The sequence below is a fragment of the Nerophis lumbriciformis genome, linkage group LG01 (genome assembly GCF_033978685.3).
Source record: "Nerophis lumbriciformis linkage group LG01, RoL_Nlum_v2.1, whole genome shotgun sequence".
NCBI classification, from domain to species: Eukaryota; Metazoa; Chordata; class Actinopteri; order Syngnathiformes; family Syngnathidae; genus Nerophis; species Nerophis lumbriciformis.
In genome coordinates, this window is record NC_084548.2 from 69,852,501 (window position 1) to 69,879,835 (window position 27,335).

The following is a 27,335-nucleotide window of genomic DNA, read 5'->3' on the forward strand; positions in this document are numbered from 1 at the left end:
CGAACTAACATTTAATCAAAACCGCACCCGCCCGTTGTTATATATCTAATATAGACGATGCAAGGCATTAGTGAGGTTATAAAGCTTTTGCCTGTTAAAGAAAGGAGACTGATCCAATGTAGCAGAGACATTCAATGGTTGCCACGCTGTCACGGCCCAGACGCACACCAGTGCGCAATCATCTGGGAGCCGCGCTGAGCGCACCTCCAAGCGCGCTCGCGCCACTCAAACTGCTGCAGGCAGCTGCGTTCTATCTTGTTTTAACATCCTGTGGCACTCTTCTGGGATCACGGCGGACGAAACTGCTCATGCTCAGGGTGTTTGTGGAGGTTCGGGGTTTTGCACAAATGTGATGCACCATGTTAGATGTCCCGGTTTTGTGACTGTCGTAGACATAAACAGCGTCGCAGCTCTTGCAAATCACGTAGCCAGCATTACTATCATCCTGATTTACAACCTCATAAAAACGAGTCCACGCTGAACTTTTCTGGCCTTTTTTTCCCCTGGTCTTTAGTATTCCCTTTTTTAGTTTGTCGCGTACCACGTTTGCTGCCGGCGTTGCCATCTCTTTTTTTTTTTTCTTCTTCTGTTGTGGCATATGCTGCAGGTGCCTGCTCGTTTTTCGTATGTGGGTAACAACATTTAACTATGTATATATATTTCCGAATTGATTTAACTGCCACCCGCCTGAATCTATTTAAAATCAAATTTTTTTTTATTTCAACCGCCCGACCCGACCCGCGGATAAAATCTAATTTTTTTTTATTTCAACCGCCCGACCCGCGGATAATCCGCGGACTCCGCGGTTGTGTCCGCAAACCGCGCATCTCTAATAACTATAGTTAACAGAGAGCCTGGAACTTTAAATATGTGGACATAGTTTACTTTTTTTTTTTTTTCATTTATTTATTTCAGGCAATGAATACAGTAATGAATATTGCTACCTAAAAAGCTACAGTATCTTAACATTAGCTAGAGTTGCTACATCGTGCTAACATGAACTTAGGCCCCGTTTACATTAAGGATAAGGTTATCCAGGTTATTCAATCGCTTTAACAGGCGAGCTGTTAGTCCGTCCAAGGTTTGATTGATTGATTGATTGAAACTAGTGATGGGTTGATGAGGCGTCATGAAGCGTTTCGACACATTGCAAAACTGTATTGATACTGTGTCGATACTGTGTCACTAAATACTGACATCTGCTGGACATTAAAAATCCCTACAGGCAACCTATGGACCGACTCAACTGACACTGATTTTATGCCCTAGTACAGGGGTCACCAACCTTTTTGAAACCAAAAACTACTTCTTGGGTACTGATTAATGCGAAGGGCTACCAGTTTGATACACACTTAAATAAATAAATATATTGTCATTTGTAAGTTACACGTAAGTGTGATTTAAACAAGAATAGCTAAATAAATAAATGTATATATATATATATATAAAAAATGGGTATTTCTGTCTGTCATTCCGTCGTACATTTTTTTTTCCTTTTACGGAAGGTTTTTTGTAGAGAATAAATGATGAAAAAAACACTTAATTGAACGGTTTAAAAGAGGAGAAAACACGAAAAAAATTTAAATAAAATTTTGAAACATAGTTTATCTTCAATTTCGACTCTTTAAAATTCAAAATTCAACCGACAAAAAGAAGAGAAAAACTAGCTAATTTGAATCTTTTTGAAAAAATTAAAAAAAGAATTTATGGAACATCATTAGTAATTTTTCCTGATTAAGATACATTTTAGAATTTTGATGACATGTTTTAAATTGGTTAAAATACAATCTGCACTTTGTTAGAATATTTAACAAATTGGACCAAGCTATATTTCTAACAAAGACAAATCAGTATTTCTTCTAGATTTTCCAGAACAAAAATTTTAAAAGAAATTCAAAATACTTTGAAATAAGATTTAAATTTGATTCTACAGATTTTCTACATTTGCCAGAATTTTTTTTTTGAATTTTAATCATAGTAAGTTTGAAGAAATATTTCACAAATATTCTTCGTCGCAAAACCAGAAGCTAAAATATTTATTATTCTTTACAATAATAAACATTTTTTTTACTTGAACATTGATTTAAATTGTCAGGAAAGAAGAGGAAGAAATTTAAAAGGTAAAAAGGTATATTTGTTTAAAAATCCTAAAATCATTTTTAAGGTTGTATTTTTTCTCTAAAATTGTATTTCTAAAAGTAATAAGAAGCAAAGTAAAAAATAAATGCATTTATTTAAACAAGTGAAGACCCATCCATCCATCCATTTCCTACCGCTTATTCCAAGTGAAGACCAAGTCTTTAAAATATTTTCTTGGATTTTCAAATTCTATTTGAGTTTTGTCTCTTTTAGAATTAAAAATGTCGAGCAAAGCGAGACCAGCTTGCTAGTAAATAAATACAATTTAAAAAATAGAGGCAGCTCACTGGTAAGTGCTGCTCTTTGAGCTATTTTTAGAACAGGCCAGCGGGCGACTGATCTGGTCCTTACGGGCTACCTGGTGACCGCGGGCACCGCGTTGGTGACCCCTGCCCTAGTATATACAATAATATAAACCGAGTCATTGTATTTCATTTAGGATTATTTCATATCTTCATTTAAATAAAAATATATTTTTATCTTTTTTAGATACAGTCAATGAATAATGTGAACATGTATCATAACATGGAAATCTAAGAGAACGTGTTGTGGATGATTGTGGACTGGGAATTTGTTTAATTTTATTTTTTTACACATTTTTATAAAAAAAAAAAAGTTTTTCCGACGTATTACATTTTAGACGATTTCTCTTCTTAGTTATTATTTCTCCGGCTGTAGAAAAGACCCGCTCACAGGGCACAGAGGAGGCGTCAGTGCGACACAGTCCGCGTATTGGTCACGTGACCAAAACAGCTCATGATCGGTCACGTGACTTTCTAAAAGCGGTACGCACACCGACACAAGGTTTTGCTCTGAGCTTGACGCATGCGCCGATGCATCGGTGTTGCCGGACCCATCACTAATTGAAACTTTTATTTGTAGTTTTCACAGTACAGTACATATTCCGTACAATTGACCACTAAATGGTAACACCCCAATAAGTTTTTCAACTTGTTTAAGTCAGGGTTCACGTTAATCAATTCATTAAATTTTCTGTCAGAAGTGGGATTCGAACCCACACCTCGTTAGAGACTGCAACCTGAATGTAGCGCCTTCGGCCATCTTGACAATCCCTGTTCAGTTTTCCAGCCGTTATCTGCGAACATCCCCAGCTCGCCAGCCAAACGGCTATCCGGGGTGACCTTGCCGCCACATGTGCTCCAGATGTGACGTCGGCGCCATCTGACGATTAGCAAAGTGCCGCTTCTTCCCACGGAGCGAAGGTCTGCGCTAGCATGTGGTGCTCATGTTGTAAATGTGATGATAGCCTTTTAATCACAATTAAGTCCATGTGCACGACGGGATTATTCAGACCTCTGATGAGAGGACGAGGAAGGGCTTTTTTTTTTTTCATTAAATCATAAAAGTGGGCCACAAATGCAAATAAGGGGATGGAATATTCCCTCCGGTTTGGGACTCGGGGGTTAGGATTGTTGTTTTTAGTGTAAGCGACTTCTTCCTGTTGCTTTTCCTGAAGGAAGCGGAAACTCATCTATCGCCCGTGTAGGAATGTGCAAATACGTCATATGGACAATGTTGTGATGTGATCATGCTGCAGACGCTTGCTCTGCTCTGTTGGAAATGAATGATCATCCACGTGTGCGACCGGCCGATACCAATACTTTCAATCAGAGGTGTCAAAGTTGTTTTCACTGAGGGCCACATCGCAGTTATGTTTGGCCCCAGAGGGCCGCCTCTAACAGTGAATACTATTATCACACAATTTTTTTCCTGCATTTTATTAGTATATTTTTTTTAAACTAAAATGTAAAAAAAATATGGTAAGTTGCAATAATTTCACCTCAAAATGTAGTGTATATTACTGTAAATGGAAAAACAGTACTGCTGTTTTATGGTAAAAAAATAAAGGCATCTCAGTTGCCAGAATGTTACTGTAAAATGTATGTTTTTTTTACTGTAAATGAAGAAAGAAAAAGCAATTTTACAGTAAAATTTTGGCACCTGAGCTGCCAGTTTGTTTGTTTTTTTCGGTGTATTACTGTAAATGCCAAAACGGCACCACAGTTTTTTTACAATAAAAAATGTACTGTTTTTTTCATTTAGAGAAAAATGCTGCAAAAACCACAGTAAATTTCACAATTTTACCATGAAATCTATTGCTACTTTTACATTGCATAATTTGATGGATAACTTGCTTTGAAATCATTATTATTAGTATTTATTCCTATTTAATTTTTTTTTAAATATTTGATATTACAGTATATATACATACATATATTTTTTTTCTCCCAAAATAGAAGGAGAGAATACATTTGGTAAGAAAAGTTACAGTATTTTATTGATACATATTATTACCAGGCTTTCAAGGGCCAAATAAAATGATGTCGCGGGACACATCGGGCCCCTGGGCCTTGAGTTTGACACCTGTGCTTTAAATCATCTACTGTATTTAATTTTTTATCAACTGCTCATTTTTTTATGCATTCATGGCGAGTGCTATTGACCGATTAACAATAGCAACGCAATATTTAAATTAGTTTCTTATTGTATTTTATTACTATTATTATTGTGTGCAAAAGAAAATCAATATCACACTACCATTTAAATCACAGATGTTAGACTCAAGGCCCGGGGGCCATATGTGGCCCACGACATCATTTTACCTGGCCGGCAAACACCTGGAAATAATGTGTCAATAAAGTACTTAATATTTTGTCACTAAATGTAATAGATTTTTTTCATTTTGACAGAAAAAAAAAATGTACTGCTTGAAATTGCATACATTTTCAACTTTAAAAGTATCCAATATTGCAACAAATATTACAGTATATTATCATACTTTCCAAACATGTTTTTGTCTAATTATTTTTTTTATTTTTCAGCAAACTACTTTCTTATTTTAAATGAATTGTTTTTTTTTTAAAGTTTCAAGTGATAAACGCTTATTTAGTGGAATGAAAATAAATGTAAAACTGCATCAATAAACATATATAAAGATCCATCAATAATTGATTTTTAGTCGAATCGTAGCTCCTGAATCGTAATCGAATCGTGAGGTGCTCTAACTCACCAACAGTTGTGGCATGGGTACCGTTCGGAATCGACACCAGTACTAAACGGTACCAATTTTCTGTACTTTTGTGTGTGTTAATAAAAAAAATTTTGATAATAAAATGATCTAATTATGATTAATGCTTTACCATTGTTATGTCTTGTTTTATTATCATCATATTATCATTTGTAGGTTGCTATTACATTTACAAGTAGATGGCAGTAGTGACAGTTTATGGTGTGTTGGTTTGTGTTTTTGTTGCGCCCCACAAAGTGGTAATGATGTAAGTATTGTAGCTATTACGCGCCAGCTGTTTGATTGCAACGTGCATCTTAGTTGTAGTTATCGTTAACACATTTAGAGGTGTTGAAATCGTTGTGTAAAATGGTCAATGCTAACCAGTAGCACGTCAATAGCAAAGCCAATGTGTATTAGCATCAAGTTAGCACATTTTTGGGAAAGTGGAGCCGTATTTAACTAACTTTTGAGTGTTTTTTTGGGTCAGTTACTTTGTCGGCATTGAAAACTGCAACATTACCTTGAGGTAGTTTGACCGAGTCCGCTTCCAGTGCTGCGAGAAGTACAAAGAGTCGGCAACCGGGCGTGATGTCACGGGATATTTAGAATTTGCAATATTTACAAAAATCTATATTGCTTCCTGTTTTGCGCCCTCTGCCATCCACTACTCTTGACATGATCAGTGGCAGGGATTCATTCCTCATGTCTTTTTCTGTCTGCAGCCTCGTTCAGCGGTTTATATAACCGCTGCACTATTATTGTTATGTAACAGTCCACTTTTGTGGACATTGTGGGTTGTGGAAATACTTCTGTTTTATTTGTGAAAGATAGATTAAAAGATGACCATTTGCTTGCCTCCTTGCAGCCAAATACAGAGAAGAATTCAAGCTCATCATTGACCGCATTGCTGTGGTCAAGTCAGAAAATGTGAGTACTGTAACCTGTCAGTGAAATATTAATTTAGCGCTCTTTTTTTATTTTTTTATTTTTTATATTCAGTTTACAGTGTATTCAGTATTTTTTTTTTTTTTTTTTTTTTTTTTTTTTACATTTTAAATTAATTTTAATTTAAAAAAAAAAGTTGTTTTTCCATATTGTGATCATTTTTAACCAGTAGGATTAAATATATGTATTTCTTTGCTGTAGTTAGGTTCTCATGCAGGTGTTTTTTTAAATGACTATAATGCCAATTAAATAGATATTAAAATGAATATGAATGGATTTAAATGAGTTGGAATAATCTTAGAATAAATATCCATTAAATAAATATATCCATTACATATTTTTCAGATATCATTTAGGGCTGCAACAACTAATCGATTAAAATCAATTATAAAAATAGTTGGCGATTCATTTAGTCATCGATTCGTTGGATCTATGATATGCGCATGCGCAGAGGCTACTTTTTTTATTTATTTTTAATTTTTTATTTTTTTTTTATAAACCTTTATTTATAAACTGCAACATTTACAAACAGCTGAGAAACAATAATCAAAATAAGTATGGCGCCAGTATGGTGCATACATTTCCCCCAAAAATGTGACTTATACTCCAGTGCGACTTATATACTGTATTTTTCGGAGTATAAGTCGCTCCGGAGTATCAGTCGCACCGGCCGAAAATGCATAATAAAGAAGGAAAAAAACATATATAAGTCGCACTGGAGTATAAGTCGCATTTTTTGGGGAAATGTATTTGATAAAACCCAACACCAAGAATAGACATTTGAAAGGCAATTTAAAATAAATATAGAATAGTGAACAACAGGCTGAATAAGTGTACGTTATATGACGCATAAATAACTAACTGAGAACGTGCCTGGTATGTTAACGTAACATACCGTATTTCCTTGAATTGCCGCCGGGGCGATAATTAATTTAAAACCTCTTCTCACTCCGGCGCTTACCAAAGGCATGCGGTAAATGTAAGCATGCGCTTATAAATTTGAGTGTGATGTAAGGATACCATCATGAAAAGCACATTTAATAAAAAAAACGTTATTATGGTCTTACCTTTACTTATAAATGAAGTCCATGCGCAGCTCCTTCTGAACAAAAGCATCGATAACTTCTTTATAGAAGTCTTCCTTATCTTTCTTCAGTTTTAAAAGTCTCTCTGTCTCGATGGAGATCTCCCTTTAATTATTACCTCCTGCTTCGATTGAAAGTCCAGTTTAGAAAACTGTTTTATTTTATATATGTAATCCTCCATGTTAAAAGTGCAAGCGAGAGGAAAAAATAAACGATCGCTGCTCACTTCTTCTGCAGCCGAGTAGTCGCAAGAAGGATCACTAGCGCCCTCTACCACCAAGAGGCGGGAGTCATTTAATGACTCATATTTGACACACGCAGCTATGGTATATTAATAAAACATAGCTGCTTACTGTTCTTTTTAGCATATTCAATAGCTTGGACCTTAAATCCTACTGAATAGCTCTTAATCTTCTTCCCTTTATGCGATTTCAAATTATTGAAATCAGCCTCCTCCATGTCACTCGTGACGTGACGAGTTTGACCCGGCGGAAATTCTAGACATGCGCTAATAAAAATAATATTTTGCGAAACGAGTTTGACCCGGCGGTAATCCTGACCCGGCGGTAATGCTAAGCATGCGCTAATTATTTTGCGAAATGAGTTTGACCCGGCGGTAATTCCAGGCAGGCGCATACTATATACCCGGCGGCAATTCAAGGAAATACGGTATATATATGTATCACAATTTAGCAGATTATTTCACATTTGTATCTTGTTCAGTAATTGATATTTTATATCATCTATGTAATTAATTGGATTTTTACTTTTTATTTGATTTGGGCACCAAAAACCCCCCACATATTTCTAAAAAATTGTATTGAAGAAATTGTTGAAACACATACTTGCCAACCCTCCCGGATTTTCCGGGAGACTCACGAAATTCAGCGCCTCTCCCGAAAACCTCCCGGGACAAATTTTCTCCAGAAAATCTCCCGAAATTCAGGCGGAGCTGGAGGCCACGCCCCCTCCAACTCCATGCGGACCTGAGTCCGCTTTCCCACAATATAAAGAACGTCTACAGTAAAGCAGTCCGTCTGCCGTAAACAGCAATGTTGTGACACTCTTGAACAGGACAATACTGCCATCTAGTGCATTTGATGAAAGCACTTTTGTGCGTGCCACACAGCAATGCATAATCAGAGAGGGTGTTCAGCATGGTTAGAAAGATAGTGACAGAGAATAGAACAAAGATGGACAATTCAACCCTTAACTCAACAATGAGTAGATGAGTGTTATATGTGTGTATATGTGTAAATAAATGAACACTGAAATTCAAGTATTTATTTTATTTATATATATAATATATATATATATATATATATATATATATATATATATATATATAGCTAGAAAGTCAATTATTTTATATATATATATATGGATGGATGGAGATATATATATATATATATATATATATATATATATATATATATATATATATATATATATATATATATATATATATATATATATATATATATATATATATATATATATATATATATATATATATATGTATGTATGTATGTATGTGGGAAAAAAAAATCACAAGACTACTTCATCTCTACAGGCCTGTTTCATGAGGGGTTCCCTCATTCATCAGGAGATTTTACGGAACCCCTCATGAAACAGGCCTGTAGAGATGAAGTAGTCTTGTGATTTTTTTTCCCACACATACATGTATTGCGCTCTACTACGGTATTGAGCACTATTTTTTGGATAACCTTATTAAGACATATATATATATATATATATATATATATATATATATATATATATATATATATATATATATCCATCCATTTTCTACCGCTTATTCCCTTCGGGGTCGCGGGGATATATATATATATATATATATATATATATATATATATATATGAAATACTTGACTTGGTGAATTCTAGCTGTAAATATACTCCTCCCCTCTTAACCACGCCCCCAACCACGCCCCCCGCACCCACCCCCCACCTCCCGAAATTGGAGGTCTCAAGGTTGTCAAGTATGTTGAAACAATATAATAAAATGCAATTGTTCTGATGATCTTGAAACTACTCAGCTCATTAATTTCCTTGTCATAATGCATTCCATTATTGTTTTCTCATTTGAAGATCATAGAACCACATTGCACCGTTTCTAACGTTTTGACCCTTTCACATAAGTCGTGACGTGGCCCTGTTGTTGTCTGCTGCAGGGTGAGAAGTTCCTTTTCCTCAAGAAGAAATACAGACAGCTGCTGCAAGCGCGGAGCACCAAAGACACGCTCGACGTGCAAGACGAGGACAGCCAAGGACGCTCCAGCCCCGCCACAGCGCCGGCGAGCGAGCAGCACCGTGAACCTGAACCGTTGACGCACACGGAGCCAGACAACGCCGCGGAGGTGACGATGCAGTAAAATATTTAATTCCGTTAACTTCTAAACCTGCGCCGCGTGGGGACGTAAAAGCCGTGATCGTGAAAACTACAACTTCGGAAGAATTAAGCCATAAATTAAATTACATTTAACCCCAATTGTCTCTTTTAAAACTAGAATGTCACTCAGTAGCACGCCGACGTCCATCGTAAAAACAAAGTTGATGACATCGTGTATTTCTCTTTTGGTCAGCTCTGACCAGAAGGAGGCAGTAGACGTCAGTGAAGGCCAATTGACTGTTAGCACCTGTTGGGCGACACACAGGCCCAGGAGCTTCTCCTTGAGCCACCAGGTGGTGCCAGATTAATTGGCTTTTCCTTCTGGAACAAGCAGAAGTGGGAGGGGACCAGCGGGTGTTAAAAGGAATGGGTTGGAGGGGCTCAGAATCTGCATTTAAATAAAGCCCCCTGTTATGATGTTAAGCAGCAACACGTTGGACCTCATTAGAAAGATAATAATCATTTGTGCCTCCTAAAGAGATCTGTCACAGTGAAGATGTATGGCCCTCCTGTGTGTGTGCGCGCGCACGTGCTGAAGTAGAACCTAAAAGTGTGTTGAACATATAAACGTAAAAATATTAAACGTGCTCTTTGGCTAATAAGAACAACACCCGAGTTTGTAACTTGCTAACACCCACAGGATGGTAATTTCTGGTCCATTTTAAAGCCCAGTTGCCATGACGACAAAACAAAATGTTGACTTTGGAAGGACGAGCCTCGCGACTGATGTTGATGTAGTGTGCAGTGGATTCAATGACGATCAATTATTCATTCCTCGGTTTTTTGTTTTAATTTGACTATTTTTACTTATACTTCATAGTATTAATAATAAACAGTCCCTCCAGGAATTCGCTGAGTTGCGATTGTGCCATTTCTGCAAAGTTAACCAATCCCCGGCACTTATTTGCTAATCAACGTCATTTTTAGGGCCCGCATGGCCCATTGTAAAAGGAATCCCAACGGGAGTCCTTTTGCAATGGGACATAAGGACCTATTGAATTTGTAAGGTTTTATTATTTTTCTTCTTTCTTTTTTCTTCCGCCGCCTCTTTGAGCTGTAATTTGACCCACTTAACATGCTTCAAAACTCACCATATTTGACCCACACATCAGGACCTGCGAAAATGGCCTTTTAATAAAAAAAACGAACCCAAAAACTCAAAATTGCGCTCTAGCGCCCCCTAGGAAGAAAGAAAAACTCAGCTGCCTGTAACTCCCACTAGGAAGGTCGGAGAGACATGAAACAAAAACCTCTATGTAGGTCTGACTTACACCTACCTTTCATAATTGTACATCCTCGGGCAAAAATCAACAGGAAGTTGGCAATTCCCCCTTCAAGACAAAAAAGTACTAAAAACAGTCACTTTTGCCTCTTTGAGCTCTAATTTGACCCCCTTAACATGCTTCAAAACTCACCAAACTGAACACACACATCAGGACTGGCTAAAACTGTGATCTAATTAAAAAACCTAACCCCAAATCTAAAAATTGTGCTCTACCGCAATTTTTTTAATAAAACGCAGAAAAAACTTCTCCTCGGAAGAAAAAAATGACAAAACTGCCTGTAACTCCCACTGGGAAAGTCGGAGAGACATGAAACAAAAACCTCTATGTAGGTCTCACTTAGACCTACATTTCATAGATTGACAACCCTCAGCAAAAATCAACAGGAAGTTTGCTATTCCCTCTTCAAAACAATTTCTTTGTAAAAACCGGTCACCTTCCTTCAAAATCTATCTCTGAGCGCGTTTGTCGTTTTGCCTTCAAACTAACACAGGAGAGAGATTGAACCCTTGTGATTAAAACTACAGAAGCGCGTTTTTCTAACTGCTCCGGTTTTGATTTTATGACCCTTCAAAGACCCGCTGCGCTGATGCTGCTGCGCTGCTGTTTTTTTAAGATGGCTGCTTAAAAGCAGGAAGCACCAACGTGCCCACACAATGCAGACAAGGTAGGTACACTAGACAAAAGTCTTGGGACACTTCAGACTAAAAGTAGACAAAAGTATTGGGACACTTATGACTATCACTGGACAAAAGTATTGGGACATTTAGGACTAGCACCTGCCAAATATGCGGGCCCGACCAATGCTGCTTGCAGCTTTAATTTAACATTGAAATTAGTCCCTGAGCGGTGCTCAAACGCACACGTCAACTGTCTAATCCAGTGGTGTCAAACTCTGTTTTTACTAAGGGCCACATCGCAGTTAAGGCTGTCCTCAGAGGGCCGCTTGTAACCGTGAATAATGTATGAATACAAATGTATAGGGCAGGCCTGGGCAAATTAAGGCCCGGGGGCCACACGCGTCCCGTTAAGTTTTTTCAATCTGGCCCGCCGGACATTCCTTAATAATATTTTTAGATCTTTAAGATGGAAAGTGTAGCTGCCATAACATACCTGCCAACTACTGTGGTTTTCCCGTAATTAGTACGGTTTTCATCAACCTATTCCGGGTTACGGTTGCAGTGATAAAAAATACGGTTTTTCATTAATTAAAATTTTTTTTTTTTTTTTTAAGTTTTATTCACGAAATCGCGTAACAACAATGACAATCGACACTGCTTCCCGTAACTTCCTATCGAGCCATTCCGAATGCCATGCGCGAGGCTATTTATAGCACCGCTGCCAAGCACAAGGCACCAGTTGCCATTGTTTCCAAACGAGCGAACGATCATGGAATCAGCCGGAGAAAAATCGCAAACGAGTCTTAAACCGAAAAAAAAACTGCAGTCATTCCGTGAAGAATATTCAAAAGCCTATCCGGGAATAATTATCCGTTCCAAAAAGGGTGAAAACTACGCGAATTGCACCTTGTGCAGACAAGATTTTTCGATCGGACACGGAGGAATTAGCGATGTAAAAAACCACGTTGGGACAAAAAAAACACAAGTCTAATGCCGTTGCTAGCGATACAAGTGGAAAACTTTCAACGTTTTTCGTCACCCAAACAGATTCTTTGGATGTGATAAATGCCGAAGTTTTATTTACGGAGGCATTCCAATCGCACTGGCTGATCACATGGGACAGTTATTTCGGAAAATGTTTCCCGACTCGAAAATCGCCAAAAAATATGGATGTGGTCGAACCAAAACATCAAACATTATTCAGTGTCTTGGAACAGAATCCTCAAAAAGTATCGCCGATGTCATGAAGACGGAACCATTTAGCATGTCGACTGACGGCAGCACCGATTATGACGATGTAAAACTGTACCCCATTTGTGTTCGATATTTCGATGACGACATTGGAAAAGTATTGTCAGTACTTCTGTCTTTGAGGGAATGCAATACGGCTTACACAGGCGAAAACATTTACAAAATACTCGCGGAAGAAATAGACTCAAACGAAATTCCTTGGCAGAATTTGGTTTGCTTTGCTGCCGATAATGCTGCAGTGATGATGGGATCTAAAAAGGGTGTTGCAGCTTTCATTACGGAAATGTCTCCTTCGGTTTACATCGCCGGTAAGTACAGTTCGTAGCATAAAAAAAACTCTCAAAACATAACATTTTAAGTAAATCTTTTATTACATAAACAATAAATCAAATCAAAAATAATTTCTGTGTACAGTATATCTTTTTATTTGTGATAACGATAACATGTTCAAAACAAGTAACATATAACTATCGTACTATTCTATTACTCTTTATTAATTTGAAAAATGTCGTCATGAAGTTTTATATTTATATTTCTTTGTTTCTTTCATAAACCAAAATTTCGACCTGAAGTTTCTTGTTACAATAATGTCTGCAATATCAATAATGACATGTCTTACTTATATTGTGTAATTTGAACCAAATACTCTCAAAAATCTGTGACTGATAGAAAAGTGATGGTTTTAGCAACATTTTAACCTGTCTGAATGCTAATAATCATTTTGCGTCGGGGCCCTGAACCCCCCACCAGGACTTTGTCCTGGACCTACCGGGGCCTGCGGCCCCTGGACCCTGGCTACTATGTTTTTTTTTTATTTCAAAAGTTGGCAGGTATGCATTATGACGTGCAGTGATGTTTTCAAATGACCGTAAGTCTTGAACGATACGAAGTATTTCAATGGTTGGAATCTGCGCTTTTGCACAATATACTAGTTACTAGAGATGTCCGATAATGGCTTTTTTGCCGATATTGTCCAACTCTTAATTACCGATACCGATATATACAGTGGTGGAATTAACACATTATTATGCCTAATTTTGTTGTGATGCCCCGCTGGATGCATTAAAGGGGAACATTATCACAATTTCAGAAGGGTTAAAACCATTAAAAATCAGTTCCCAGTGGCTTATTTTATTTTTCGAAGTTTTTTTCAAAATTTTACCCATCACGCAATATCCCTAAAAAAAAGCTTCAAAGTGCCTGATTTTAACCATCGTTATATACACCCGTCCATTTTCCTGTGACGTCACATAGTGATGCCAACACAAACAAACACGGCGGATAGAACAGCAAGCTATAGCGACATTAGCTCGGATTCAGACTCGGATTTCAGCGGTTTAAGCGATTCAACAGATTACGCATGTATTGAAACGGATGGTTGTAGTGTGGAGGCAGGTAGCGAAAACGAAATTGAAGAAGAAACTGAAGCTATTGAGCCATATCGGTTTGAACCGTATGCAAGCGAAACCGACGAAAACGACACGGGAGAAAGCGAGGACGAATTCGGCGATCGCCTTCTAACCAACGATTGGTATGTGTTTGTTTGGCATTAAAGGAAACTAACAGCTATGAACTAGGTTTACAGCATATGAAATACTTTTGGCAACAGCATGCACTTTGAGAGTGCAGACAGCCCAATTTTCATCAATTAATATATTCTGTAGACATACCCTCATCCGCTCTCTTTTCCTGAAAGCTGATCCGTCCAGTTTTGGAGTTGATGTCAGCAGGCCAGGGAAGCTAGGGTCGATATTCTTCTCTTGATCATCTGTCGTAGCATAGCTTTCGTCGGTAAAGTGTGTGGAACAAACGTCCAATTTCTTGCCACTTTCGCATCTTTGGGCCACTGGTGCAACTTGAATCCGTCCCTGTTCGTGTTGTTACACCCTCCGACAACACACCGCCGAGGCATGATGTCTCCAAGGTACGGAAAATAGTCGAAAAAACGGAAAATAACAGAGCTGATTTGACTCGGGGTTTGTAATGTGTTTGAGAAAATGGCGGATTGCTTCCCGATGTGAGAGCGAATAATAGAAAGGCGTTTAATTCGCCAAAATTCACCCATTTAGAGTTCGGAAATCGATTAAAAAAAAAAAAGGTCTTTTTTCTGCAACATCAAGGTATATATTGACGCTTACATAGGTCTGGTGATAATGTTCCCCTTTAAACAATGTAACTTTACCATGAATTGATTAACGTGGACCCCGACCTAAACAAGTTGAAAAACTTATTCTGGTGTTACCATTTAGTGGTCAATTGTACGGAATACGTACTGTACTGTGCAATCTACTAATACAAGTTTCAATTAATCAATCAAAAACAAGGTTTTCCAAAATAAGAGAACAACTTCAACTCCAGTTATGGAAAAAAGTGCCAACATGGCACTGCCATATTTATTATTGAAGTCACAAAGTGCTTTTTTTTTTAACATGCCTCAAAACAGCAGCTTGGAATTTGAGACATGTTCTCCCTGAGATAATCCTAATACCCACTACAACTATGGGAAATACTATACTTTGACTGAAAAAGAAAAAAACAAAACAAAAAAACCCCACATTTATTTATTACAAATTAAACAGTTTGCAATGCTGACCTAGCACAGTGGCCGCATTTACATGTTAGAGATGTTGAAGTGTGATGATAATTTCTCATCGTTCTCATTTACCAAAAAAATTAAGCGCTATAGATCGCTCTCAACAGTTCACAAATGCTCTTAAAAAGAAGGTAACACTACAAACAGTATACAGGACAGTGACAATAGCAGCACACTGCGGAATAATCAGGTAATATATCATTAAAGTATGATATAAAATGTATGTTTAATACAAACCAAGGCCAAATAAGTCTGAATGAATTGTGCTTTCTCCTGGTTGTTGCCACGCTGTCATGGCGAGGCAAGGTGGCGCCTTTGCACCTTCCGCTTTTCTTGAGTGTTTCCACCACAGTCGCGTTGTTTAGGCTTCAATGTTAATTGGATTGTTGTTTGTTAACCCTCACGTGCCAAACGTCTGTCTCGCTGTCTCGTTAGCGCACTCCGTCTGACACCTTTGGTGGCTTGACGACCACAAGGCAACATGACACACGTGTGTGTGTGTGTGTGTGTGTGGTTAGTCTGGATTGTGTCACACCTTCAGTCATCTTTGACTTTTGTGTAACTTTCAGTGGGAGTCGGAGCAAGACGACGAGTCAACAGGAAGTATTGGCTCAGCTCCAGTCGCTGTAAGTACAATAAAACGCTGTCACATCAATGTACCTCTGATGCATCATAAATAAAGTACAAAACCCAAAACCTGTGAAGTTGGCACGTTGTGTAAATGGAAGGGGGAAAAAAACGAATACAATGATTTGCAAATCCTTTTCAACTTATTATATTCCATTTGAATAGACTGCAAAGACAAGATATTTAATGTTTAAACTGCAAATAATCATTAACTTAGAATTTAATGGCAGCAACACATTGCAAAACAGTTGGCACAGGGGCATTTTTACCACTGTGTTACATGGCCTTTCCTTTTAACAACACTCAGTAAACGTTTGGGAACTGAGGAGACCAATTTTTGATGCTTTTCAGTTGGAATTCTTTCCCATTCTTGCTTGATGTACAGCTTAAGTTGTTCAACAGTCCGGGGGTCTCCGTTGTGGTATTTGACGCTTCATAATGCGCCACACATTTTCAATGGGAGACAGGTCTGGACTACAGGCAGGCCAGTCTAGTACCTGCACTCTTTTACTGTTGTAACACGTGCAGAATGTGTCTTGCTGAAATAAGCAGGGGCGTCCATGAAAAAGATGTTGCTTGGATGGCAACATATGTTGTTCCAAAACCTGTATGTACCTTACAGTATTAATGGTGCCTTCACATATGTGTAAGTTACTAATACACCCCCATACCATCACAGATGCTGGCTTTTAAACTTTGCGCCTAGAACAGTTATTTTCCTCTTTGGTCCGGAGGACACGACGTCCACAGTTTCCTCTGCAGTCGTATTTCACGCTTCATAATGCGCCACACACTGCAGGCGGGCCAGAAAAGTACCCGCACTCTTTTTTAACGAAGCCACTCTGTTGTAACACGTGCTGAATGTGGCTTGGCATTGTCTTGCTGAAATAAGCAGGGGCGTCCATGGTAACGTTGCTTGGATGGCAACATATGTTGCTCCAAAACCTGTATGTACCTTTCAGCATTAATGGTGCCTTCACAGATGTGTAAGTTACCCATGCCTTGGGCACTAATGCACCCCATACCATCACACATGCTGGCTTTGGAACTTTGTGTCGATAACAGTCTGGATGGTTCGCTTCCCCTTTGGTCCGGATGACACGATGTCGAATATTTCCAAAAACAATTTGAAATGTGGACTCGTCAGACCACAGAACACTTTTCCACTTTGCATTAGTCCTTCTTAGATGAGCTCGGGCCGAGCGAAGCCGGCTGCGTTTCTGGGTGTTGTTGATAAATGGCTTTGGCTTTGCATTGTAGAGTTTTAACTTGCACTTACAGATGTAGCGATGAACTGTGGTCACTGACAGTGGTTTTCTGAAGTGTTCCTGAGTCCATGTGGTGATATCCTTTACACACTGATGTCGCATTTTGATGCAGTATCGCCTGAGAGATCGAAGGTCACGGGCATTCAATGTTGGTTTCTCCAGATTCATCTGAACATTTTGATGATATTACGGACGGTAGATGGTGAAATCCCTAAATTCCTCGTTGAGAAATGTTCTTAAACTGTTTGACAATTTGCTCACACATTTGTTCACAAAGTGGAGACCTTCGCCCCATCCTTGTTTGTGAATGACTGAGCTTTTCGTGGAAGCTGCTTTTATACCCAATCATGGCACTCACCTGTTCCCAATTAGCCTGTTCACCTTTGGGATGTTCCAAATAAGTGTTTGATGAGCATTCCTCAATTTTCTCAGTCTTTTTTGCCACTTGTGCCAGCTTTTCTGAAACATGTTGCAGGCATCAAATTCCAAATGAGCTAATATTTGCAAAAAATAACAAAGTTTACCACTTCCAACGTTAAATATCTTGTCTTTGCAGTCTATTCAATTGAATATAAGTTGAAAAGGATTTGCAAATCATTGTATTCTGTTTTTATTTACCATTTACACAACGTGACAACTTCACTGCTTTTGGGTTTTGTACCTGTAAATGATCATGTTTACCTCATATTTTATGGTGTTGAATACAACTGCTGTGCCACCTTTTGTAAATCTATATTAAGCCCCGCCCTCTCCCTGTACCAGTTGGACCCAATAGAAAAAGAGTGGATCTACTTTGCGGCTGGCGCTCGAGTTCTTGACCTCAGTCAGCTGCTACGACAAGACCCTTCACTCGCCAACAAGAAGGTAGCATCGCAGACTATCTCAGCTTGGTGCAAAAACAACATTTTAGCTCAAAAATGGATGTTGCCAACAGCCATGTTTCAAACCAACTTCTGGGATAGGAAAAATGTTGGGGGAATTAAACTCCGGAGATACTAGTTAGTTCAGACAAAGGTTGTTTTACATTTCACCACATGGTGCATACATTCTCTAAAACGGGGGGCGTCAAACTAATTTTAGCTCAACGGCCACATGGAGGAAGATATATCCCCATGTGGGCCGTACTGGTAAAATCAGCATTGGCTGCTATGTCGCGAGAAATTCGGCCGCCATCTTGAAGTGGTGATGAGGAGCCGGCGAACAGCCTAAACTGACAGTTGACAGGTAGAAAAGAAAGATGTTCAGCGTTTTCCTGCTCAAATGAGCGGACTGTTGAAAATAGGAATCGGGGGATTACTTTTCACAAGTAAGATTTAACATTAAAGGGGAACATTATCACCAGACCTATGTAAGCGTCAATATATACCTTGATGTTGCAGAAAAAAGACCATATATTTTTTTCACCGATTTCCAAACTCTAAATGGGTGAATTTTGGCGAATTAAACGCCTTTCTATTATTCGCTCTCGGAGCGATGACATCACATCGGGAAGCAATACGCCATTTTCTCACTTTCGTCGGTGTGTTGTCGGAGGGTGTAACAACACGAACAGGGACAGATTCAAGTTGCACCAGTGGCCCAAAGATGCGAAAGTGGCAAGAAATTGGACGAAATTTGTTCAAAATACGAGGGTGTGGGGAAAGCCGACGAAATGGTCAGTCGTTTGTTCCGCACACTTTACCGACGAAAGCTATGCTACGACAGAGATGGCAAGAATGTGTGGATATCCTGCGACACTCAAAGCAGATGCATTTCCAACGATAAAGTCAAAGAAATCTGCCGCCAGACCCCCATTGAATCTGCCGGAGTGTGTGAGCTATTCAGGGACAAAGGACCTCGGTAGCACGGCAAGCAATGGCGGCAGTTTGTTCCCGCAGACGAGCGAGCTAAACCCCCTGGATGTCTTGGCTCACACCGTCCCTTATGCCACCGAAGATGATCAAGAGAAGAATATCGACCCTAGCTTCCCTGGCCTGCTGACATCAACTCCACCACCAGACCTATGTAAGCGTCAATATATACCTTGAGGTTGCAGAAAAAAGACCATATATTTTTTTTTAACCGATTTCCGAACTCTAAATGGGTGAATTTTGGCGAATTAAACGCCTTTCTATTATTCGCTCTCGGAGCGATGACGTCACATCATTAAGCAATCCGCCATTTTCTGAAACATATTACAAACACCGAGTCAAATCAGCTCTGTTATTTTCCGTTTTTTCGACTGTTTTCCGTACCTTGGAGACATCATGCCTCGTCGGTGTGTTGTCTGAGGGTGTAACAACACGAACAGGGACGGATTCAAGTTGCACCAGTGGCCCAAAGATGCGAAACTGGCAAGAAATTGGACGTTTGTTCCGCACACTTTACCGACGAAAGCTATGCTACGACAGAGATGGCAAGAATGTGTGGATATCCTGCGACACTCAAAGCAGATGCATTTCCAACTGGACTGGACAGATCAGCTTTCAGGAAAAGAGAGCGGATGAGGGTATGTCTACAGAATATATTAATTGAGGAAAACTGAGCTGTCTGCACTCTCAAAGTGCATGTTGTTGCCAAATGTATTTCATATGCTGTAAACCTAGTTCATAGTTGTTAGTTTCCTTTAATGCCAAACAAACACATACCAATCGTTGGTTAGAAGGCGATCGCCGAATTCGTCCTCGCTTTCTCCCGTGTCGCTGGCTGTCGTGTCGTTTTCGTCGGTTTCGCTTGCATACGGTTCAAACCGATATGGCTCAATAGCTTCAGTTTCTTCTTCAATTTAATTTTCGCTACCTGCCTCCACACTACAACCATCCGTTTCAATACATGCGTAATCTGTTGAATCGCTTAAGCCGCTGAAATCCGAATCTGAATCCGAGCTAATGTCGCTATTACTTGCTGTTCTATCCGCCATGTTTGTTTGTATTGGCATCACTATGTGACGTCACAGGAAAATGGACGGGTGTATATAACGATGGTTAAAATCAGGCACTTTGAAGCTTTTTTTAGGGATATTGCGTGATGGGTAAAATTTTGAAAAAAACTTTGAAAAATAAAATAAGCCACTGGGAACTGATTTTTAATGGTTTTAACCCTTCTGAAATTGTGACAATGTTCCCCTTTAACGTAGTATTGATTGTATTGTGTGAAAAGAATATTAGCACAGAGTTGAGAAGGAGCAATATTCCAATACTAACATTGTTGGGTAAGACAGAATTTGGTTTTATTCTGAATCCAGTGAAACAGATTGGTGGTTTTAGCTGATATAAAGACTTTCAGGTGTTTATATCATTATCAGTATTTGGCAGACGCTTTTAACCAAAGCGACATACATAAAAAATACATATAAAACAATCACTGTAAACATGATCATTTAAGGGAAGAATGTAATACAAAGTATCAAGACAGAATAAACTACAGTCTATAGGTTCCTAAGGTATATAGATATCTAATGTATTCATACATTGTTTATGTAGGATATACACATGTGTATATATAACCTAATCATAATGTTTCTTGAATTTAAAAATAGCTGACCGTTTTTTTCCCCCTTCTCTGGGATTATATTCCCAGTTTTGATCTCGGACGTCTGGTCGCTTAAAGCATATAAGAATATTCTATTACTGTTAAGCAAACTATGAATAATAAAACATGTGTCCTTTTATCATAGCTACACGTATGACAAAAAAACGTGTGAAAATCAGTGGTATTCAGTGAGGTAAGATGAATTAAATGTTCATTGCTCCTGCCAAATGAATTGCACTGAGTGGAGCGGATCACCACTCCAAGATGGCGGCCCCGCGTCTCGTCAGCGCCAGCAGGCAGTAGCGCTCCGATGCTGCGTCTACTTATAAGATGTCTATGCTGTTCAGTACAGGTATCGATTCCCAGGTAACAGGAATTCGTTTCAAATGTGTAACTCGTATCCTGAGGCACCACTGTCGCTAGTTTGCTTGTAGAGATAGTTAGCAAGGAATTGTTCAAGCTACTTATTCCTTAACTACATCGTTACGTGTTCAAAATGATGTACTTTTGTTCAGAGCGAGTTAGCTACTTAGTTGGTAAAGCTAGAAAATATAGCACTCAGTAGTAAACGCTGGTTGGTTCCCTTCTGAATTTTCAGCACATAATGGTTAAAATTTAGAGATCGATAAATAATTTTTTTTTTTGGCTAGTTAGTGATCAAAGTTATTTAAATGAATCCACCCGTAGCTATTTAGCCATTTAGTGCTCAAAGTTAGCTAGCTAGTCGTTTTCAAAGGCCTGCTTTGCTTCTTCGTGGTCAGATTTAGTAGATAATCCCTTATTAGTTCCACTTTGGGCTAATCCGCAATGATTATGCATCATCAAGAGCAGCTCGTTGGTGTCATTTGGTCAAAAGTGGCTGAAAGCCAGTTCATTTGTTGTTTGGTGCTGTTTTATGCTCTGATTCTCTTGTTTTGTGTCTTGTTTTCATGTCCCAACCAGGACTTCACATCTGTGAGTATTTGATTTACTTCCTGTTGTTGAATAGTGAAGTACAGTGTTGTGCAAAAGCCTACATTGTATTGTTTTATCAATATAACATAGGTTCAGTAGTTGTATAGCGTGGAGTGAAATGGATGAGTCCAACGCATTTCAGGTAGCACATTTTACAGAAAAATGTCATCATTTAAAGGGGAACTGCACATTTTTGCGGAGTTTTTCCTATTCACAATCCTTATGTAAGACAAGAACACATGTTTTTTTTATTTATTATTATGCATCCTAATTTGTAAATAATCCCTAGCAAGAGTCAGCTAACAATGAAAGTAATGTGCTTTGATCTCTTCCGCCTATAAAACACTCTAAAAGCATACAAAAACCTTTATCAACATTGTATATACTAGCTATAATGTAGTAACAGGCACATTCATAATAACATGTAATATTTACATATTTTTCTCCATTTAAGCAGCACATACATTTCACAGACACATCACAACATTTGCTTTTCCTTCAACAGCAACAACACTACTAATCATGGCAGACCGATTCTGACGACTACTTTAGGACAAATGATGATCCAAAACCTTGTGTATTTTTGAGCCTGAATATACATAGGATGATTTCCAAGTTTTAGAAGCTGTGTGCTAAAGAGATCTAGAATGTAGCGGTATTGCTAAGTGCTAAAAAAGAAATACCAACTACGAACATATTAAAACAATCACTTAGTGTATAGTGTCTGCGCTCACCGGGAGGCCGACTGATGGGGTGTTTATATCTTCCCGTTTAGATGAAGAATTAATCATAATCCTCATGAATGGTTAAAAAAAAAAAAGTTGATGCAAATAAGTGTCTTTGACGCCATCTCGGGGTCTAAGTTGAATGTTAAAGTTGACCGATTTCTATGTTTTTGGCCACAAGCATCTACTATACATGTGTGTGACATGTATTATTTATAATCTAATTAACTTTGACCAACTCAGAGGGGATGCAGCAGTTCACTGGCTCAACGTGTAAATATAGCCGCTTAAAGTTAAAGTACCAATGATTGTCACACACACACTAGGTGTGGCGAAATTATTCCCTGCATTTGACCCATTACCCTTGATCACCCCCTAGGAGGTGAGGGGAGCAGTGGGCAGCAGCGGTGGCTGCGCCCGGGAATCATTTTTGGTGATTTAACCCCCAATTCCAACCCTTGATGCTGAGTGCCAAGCAGGGAGGTTGGGTCCCATTTTTATAGTCTTTGGTATGACTCGGCCGGGGTTTGAACTCACAACCTACCGACCTCAGGGCGGACACTCCAACCACGAGTCCACTGAGTAGATAAGGTAGTTATAAGCTAGTTATCTCTGTGATCACGGCGTCGCTAAAAGTAGTTTGTCTGCGTTAGCACTTATAATAACAGTATTGCTAATACTTTGTTAATATTCAAGTCGCAACATGTAAATGGAGTATTTTTGGCGGTTTTGGATGTTTTATGTGCTTTATGGGCGCAATACATTTTTTCCACTTCGTACTTACCGTATATTACAAATTAGAATATGATATTATCGGCCGATAAATGCTTTAAAATGTAATATCGGAAATTATCGGTATCTGTTTCAACCTCCCGATTTTCCCGGGAGACTCCCGAATTTCAGTGCACTTCCCGAAAATTTCCCGGGGCAACCATTCTCCCGAATTTCTCCCGATTTATACACGGACAGCAATATTGGGGGCGTGCCTTTAAGGCACTGCCTTTAGCGTCCTCTACAACCTGTCGTCACGTCCGCTTTTCCTCCATACAAACAGCTTGTCGACACAGTCACATAATATATGTGGCTTTTACACACACATAAGTGAATGCAAGTCATACTTGGTCAATAGCCATACAGGTCACACTGAGGGTGGCCGTATAAACAACTTTAACACTGTTACAAATATGCGCCACACTGTGAACCCACACCAAACAAGAATGACAAACACATTTCGGGAGAACATCCGCACCGTAACACAACATAAACACAACAGAACAAATACCCAGAATCCCTTGCAGCACTAACTCTTCCGGGACGCTACAATATACACCCCCCCCCCGCTACCACCAAACCCCGCCCACCTCAACCTCAATAAATATGGCAGTGCCATGTTGGCACTTTTTTCCATAACTGGAGTTGAAGTTGTTCTCTTATTTTTGGAAAACCTTGTTTTTGATTGATTGATTGAAACTTATATTAGTAGATTGCACAGTACAGTAAATATTCTGTACAATTGACCACTAAATGGTAACACCCCAATAAGTTTTTCAACTTGTTTAAGTCGGGGTCCATGTTAATCAATACATGGTAAAGTTACATTGTTTAATGCATCCAGCGGGGATCACAACAAAATTAGGCATAATAATGTGTTAATTCCACGACTGTATGTATCGGTATCGGTTGATATCGGAATCGGTAATTAAGAGTTGGACAATATCGGAATATCGGATATCGGCAAAAAAGCCATTATCGGACATCTCTAATTAGAATGCATAAAAAAGAAAAAGACGTGTGTTATTGTCTTACAAAGGGATTGTGAATGATAGAAAACATTCCAAAAACAGCGGAGTTCCCCTTTAAGATGACATCTGAAGTTCAGCAAACCTCAAAGGACTCAAGATGGTATCTTAGATTGTTGCCTATACAGTCATTAAAGATGTTGTCGTGGTGACAGTTCTGGACCTGATTCCCAATATTTCTTGGAAGAAAAATGATCATGAAATCCAAGAAAAATGTTCCAGTGTATCCAAGACTGAATATGACAAACTATTGTTTGTTAAATGTACAAACTTTTTAGGCAAAACCGATCTAACTAGTAATTGTATAAACATTTAAAGCAGGGGTGCTCACACTTTTTCTGCAGGCGAGCTACTTTTCAATTGATCAAGTCGTGGGGATCTACCTCATTCATATATATAATTTATATTTACTTATTTATGAAATATATGTTTTTGTTAACAAGTTAAAGGTGTTTAATGATAATGCAAGCATGTTTAACACATATAGTTAATATTGTTAACAAGTTAAAGGTGGTTGAAAATAATACAAGCATGTTTAACACAAATAGTTAATATTCTTAACAACTTAAAGGTGGTTAAAGATAAAACAAGCATGTTTAACACATATAGTTAATATTGTTAACAACTTAAAGGTGGTTAAAGATAATACAAGCATGTTTAACACATATAGTTAATATTGTTAACAACTTAAAGGTGGTTAAAGATAATACAAGCATGTTTAACACATATAGTTAATATTGTTAACAAGTTAAAGGTGGTTAAAGATAATACAAGCATGTTTAACACATATAAATTCCTTTCTTTCATGAAGACAAGAATATAAGTTGGTGTATTACCTGATTCTGATGACTTGCATTGATTGGAATCAGACAGTGGTGATGATAATGTCCGCATTTTCGAATGGAGGAGAAAAAAAGTCCTCCTTTCGGTCCAATACCACATGAAAGTGGTTGGTTTTTGGCATCTTATTTGTCCAGCTTCCGTACTCCTTTGTATACACTTTACAAGAAATACATTGTCGGCAAACTCCGTAGCTTGCTAGCTGGTGCACGCCAGCTTCCTGAGACTCTTATTTTGGTAGCGCAGGCAGGATGAAGCAGAGCTTTTATTGTGCAACTGTGCAGTCGGTCTTTGGAGTTTTGACGACAGGTACGGCGCCAGAGTCTGTTGAAATAAAGTGTTTCTCGCCTTCCAGTCGGTAATTTTAATGAGCTGGCAGCAGCCAGCGTCATCTCAGAAGACCCTCGGGTGCCGTGAATGTCAATCAAGTGACGAAAGTGACGTCATAGTGAAGATTTATGATCGCTCATTTTGAGGACTATTTTTTTAATGCCTGGCTGGTGATCGACTGACACACCCTCCGAGATCGACCGGTAGATCGCGATCGACGTAATGAGCACCCCTGATTTAAAGTATCGGATAGTGCGATGTACTGGAAACCTAAAGTGGCAGACTAAAACTTTTTTTTTGTTTTTTTTGTCTCTTTCTTGGTCTTCATGTCCTCCATTGTTCCCGTCCTCGTCAGGGGGTAAGTTCCATTCCTCACCTCTCATACCTTAACAGTTAGAAATATTTACCCAAGTTCTGCCTTTGTGGGGCCTGGGGGGGGGGTTTGTATCCGCAACACGACCCGTAACGCGACGCTTGCCTGCCCTCGGACCCGCGACGGGCTTGTGTAACTTTCACAAGCTCATTCTGAGATTTCCTTCCTAATGGAATTCCGAGAAGGCCGTGTTAAAACATCCAGATCATGCATTTCAAAGGTCTACTATCAAAAGGATTATGAAAGATAGCTTTTTAGCTTCTGCGCACCCCCCCCCCCCCTCCCGGACAACCCAAATCCTTTTATTTGTGCCCCCCCCGTGCACTTAAGAGATTTGAGCTCATGTTTGTTGTCCCTCCCCAGTGTCACGGTTCTCACACTGTCCTGCGGCCGCCGCGGACCACCTTCTAAGCCTCCGCCGTCCCCACCCGGACAAGATAGCGCGGCCGCCATTGATGTGCACGGAGATGAGAGCGGAGGGGGTGAGGGATTAAGGAGAGTCTTAATTCCCCACAAAGACTTCACCTACTTAAAGATAATCTGAAAGTAATAGAGCAGGCTGGGATTAATTGGAGAACAATGGCGCTTGTGTCCCTGGGAAGGTGCTAAGTCCCCTCCGGGCCGCTTTGATGTTCCCTTTTAGTTTCGCCCGTCGGCGTGGAGGAAGATGATCGCGCAGATGTCACGTGACTCCTGAGAGCAGGATCACGCCGGCGGTTTGGTTTAAAGTTGACCAAGACTGAAGAAGGGATTACTCCTCGTCCCGGGAAAGTGTTTCCTGTTTCGGACCAGACACGTCTCATAGGATAAGATAGGGCTAAAACGATATCGATGTATATGGCGATAGACGCGCCAACGTTAGACGTTTTTTTTTATGTCTTCTTCGTCGAAAATAACTGGAAGTTGCAAAGCAAGGTTGGTTGCATGAACAAAGGGACTTGCTCTCTGGTAACCGAGCAACGCAGGAAGTGATCACTGATCAGTGGGAGTGGCACACTAACAGCCAATCGGGTAACGGTATCAACTAGGGCTGGGCGATATGGCCTTTTTTTAATATCTCGATATGTTTAGGCCATGTCACGATACACCATATATATCTCGATATTTTGCCTTAGCCTTGAATGAACACTTGATGCATATAATCACAGCAGTATGATGATTCTATGTGTCTACATTAAAACATTCTTCTTCATACTGCATTAATATATGCTACTTTTAAACTTTTATGCAGAGGGAAATCACAACTAAAAGTGTATTTATTAAAGAGTTATTAAGCAGTGGCACAAACATTCATGTAATTTCAAAACAGAAAGTGCAAGATTGTCGGAGACATTTTAAAACAAGCTATTAGTGCACTTTTGTGCATGATGTCACTAAGATGACATATCAAAACAACACTAAATTAAAGAGTACTTTTTGTACAGAACGCCACTACAATAGTTTAAAACAAATAAAGTGCACTTTTGTGCATGATGTCACACAAGATATTTCAATAACTGTCAAATAAAAATGAGCTGCATAATAGGAAATCAAATAGTGTATGTCCTTCA

The 27,335-nt window shown here is 39.0% G+C and overlaps 1 protein-coding gene across 1 annotated transcript in view; it reads left to right on the forward strand.

The window, feature by feature from the left end:
• The window catches only part of LOC133612450 (uncharacterized), a 58,593-nt gene that overhangs the window by 837 nt on the left and 30,421 nt on the right, over positions 1 to 27,335 (forward strand). The window contains exons 2-6 of the mRNA XM_072914597.1: positions 6,036 to 6,097; positions 9,395 to 9,580; positions 15,929 to 15,985; positions 18,017 to 18,118; positions 21,138 to 21,152. Coding sequence (XP_072770698.1) covers positions 6,036 to 6,097; positions 9,395 to 9,580; positions 15,929 to 15,985; positions 18,017 to 18,118; positions 21,138 to 21,152 — 422 coding nt within the window. The remainder of the gene's footprint in view (positions 1 to 6,035; positions 6,098 to 9,394; positions 9,581 to 15,928; positions 15,986 to 18,016; positions 18,119 to 21,137; positions 21,153 to 27,335) is intronic.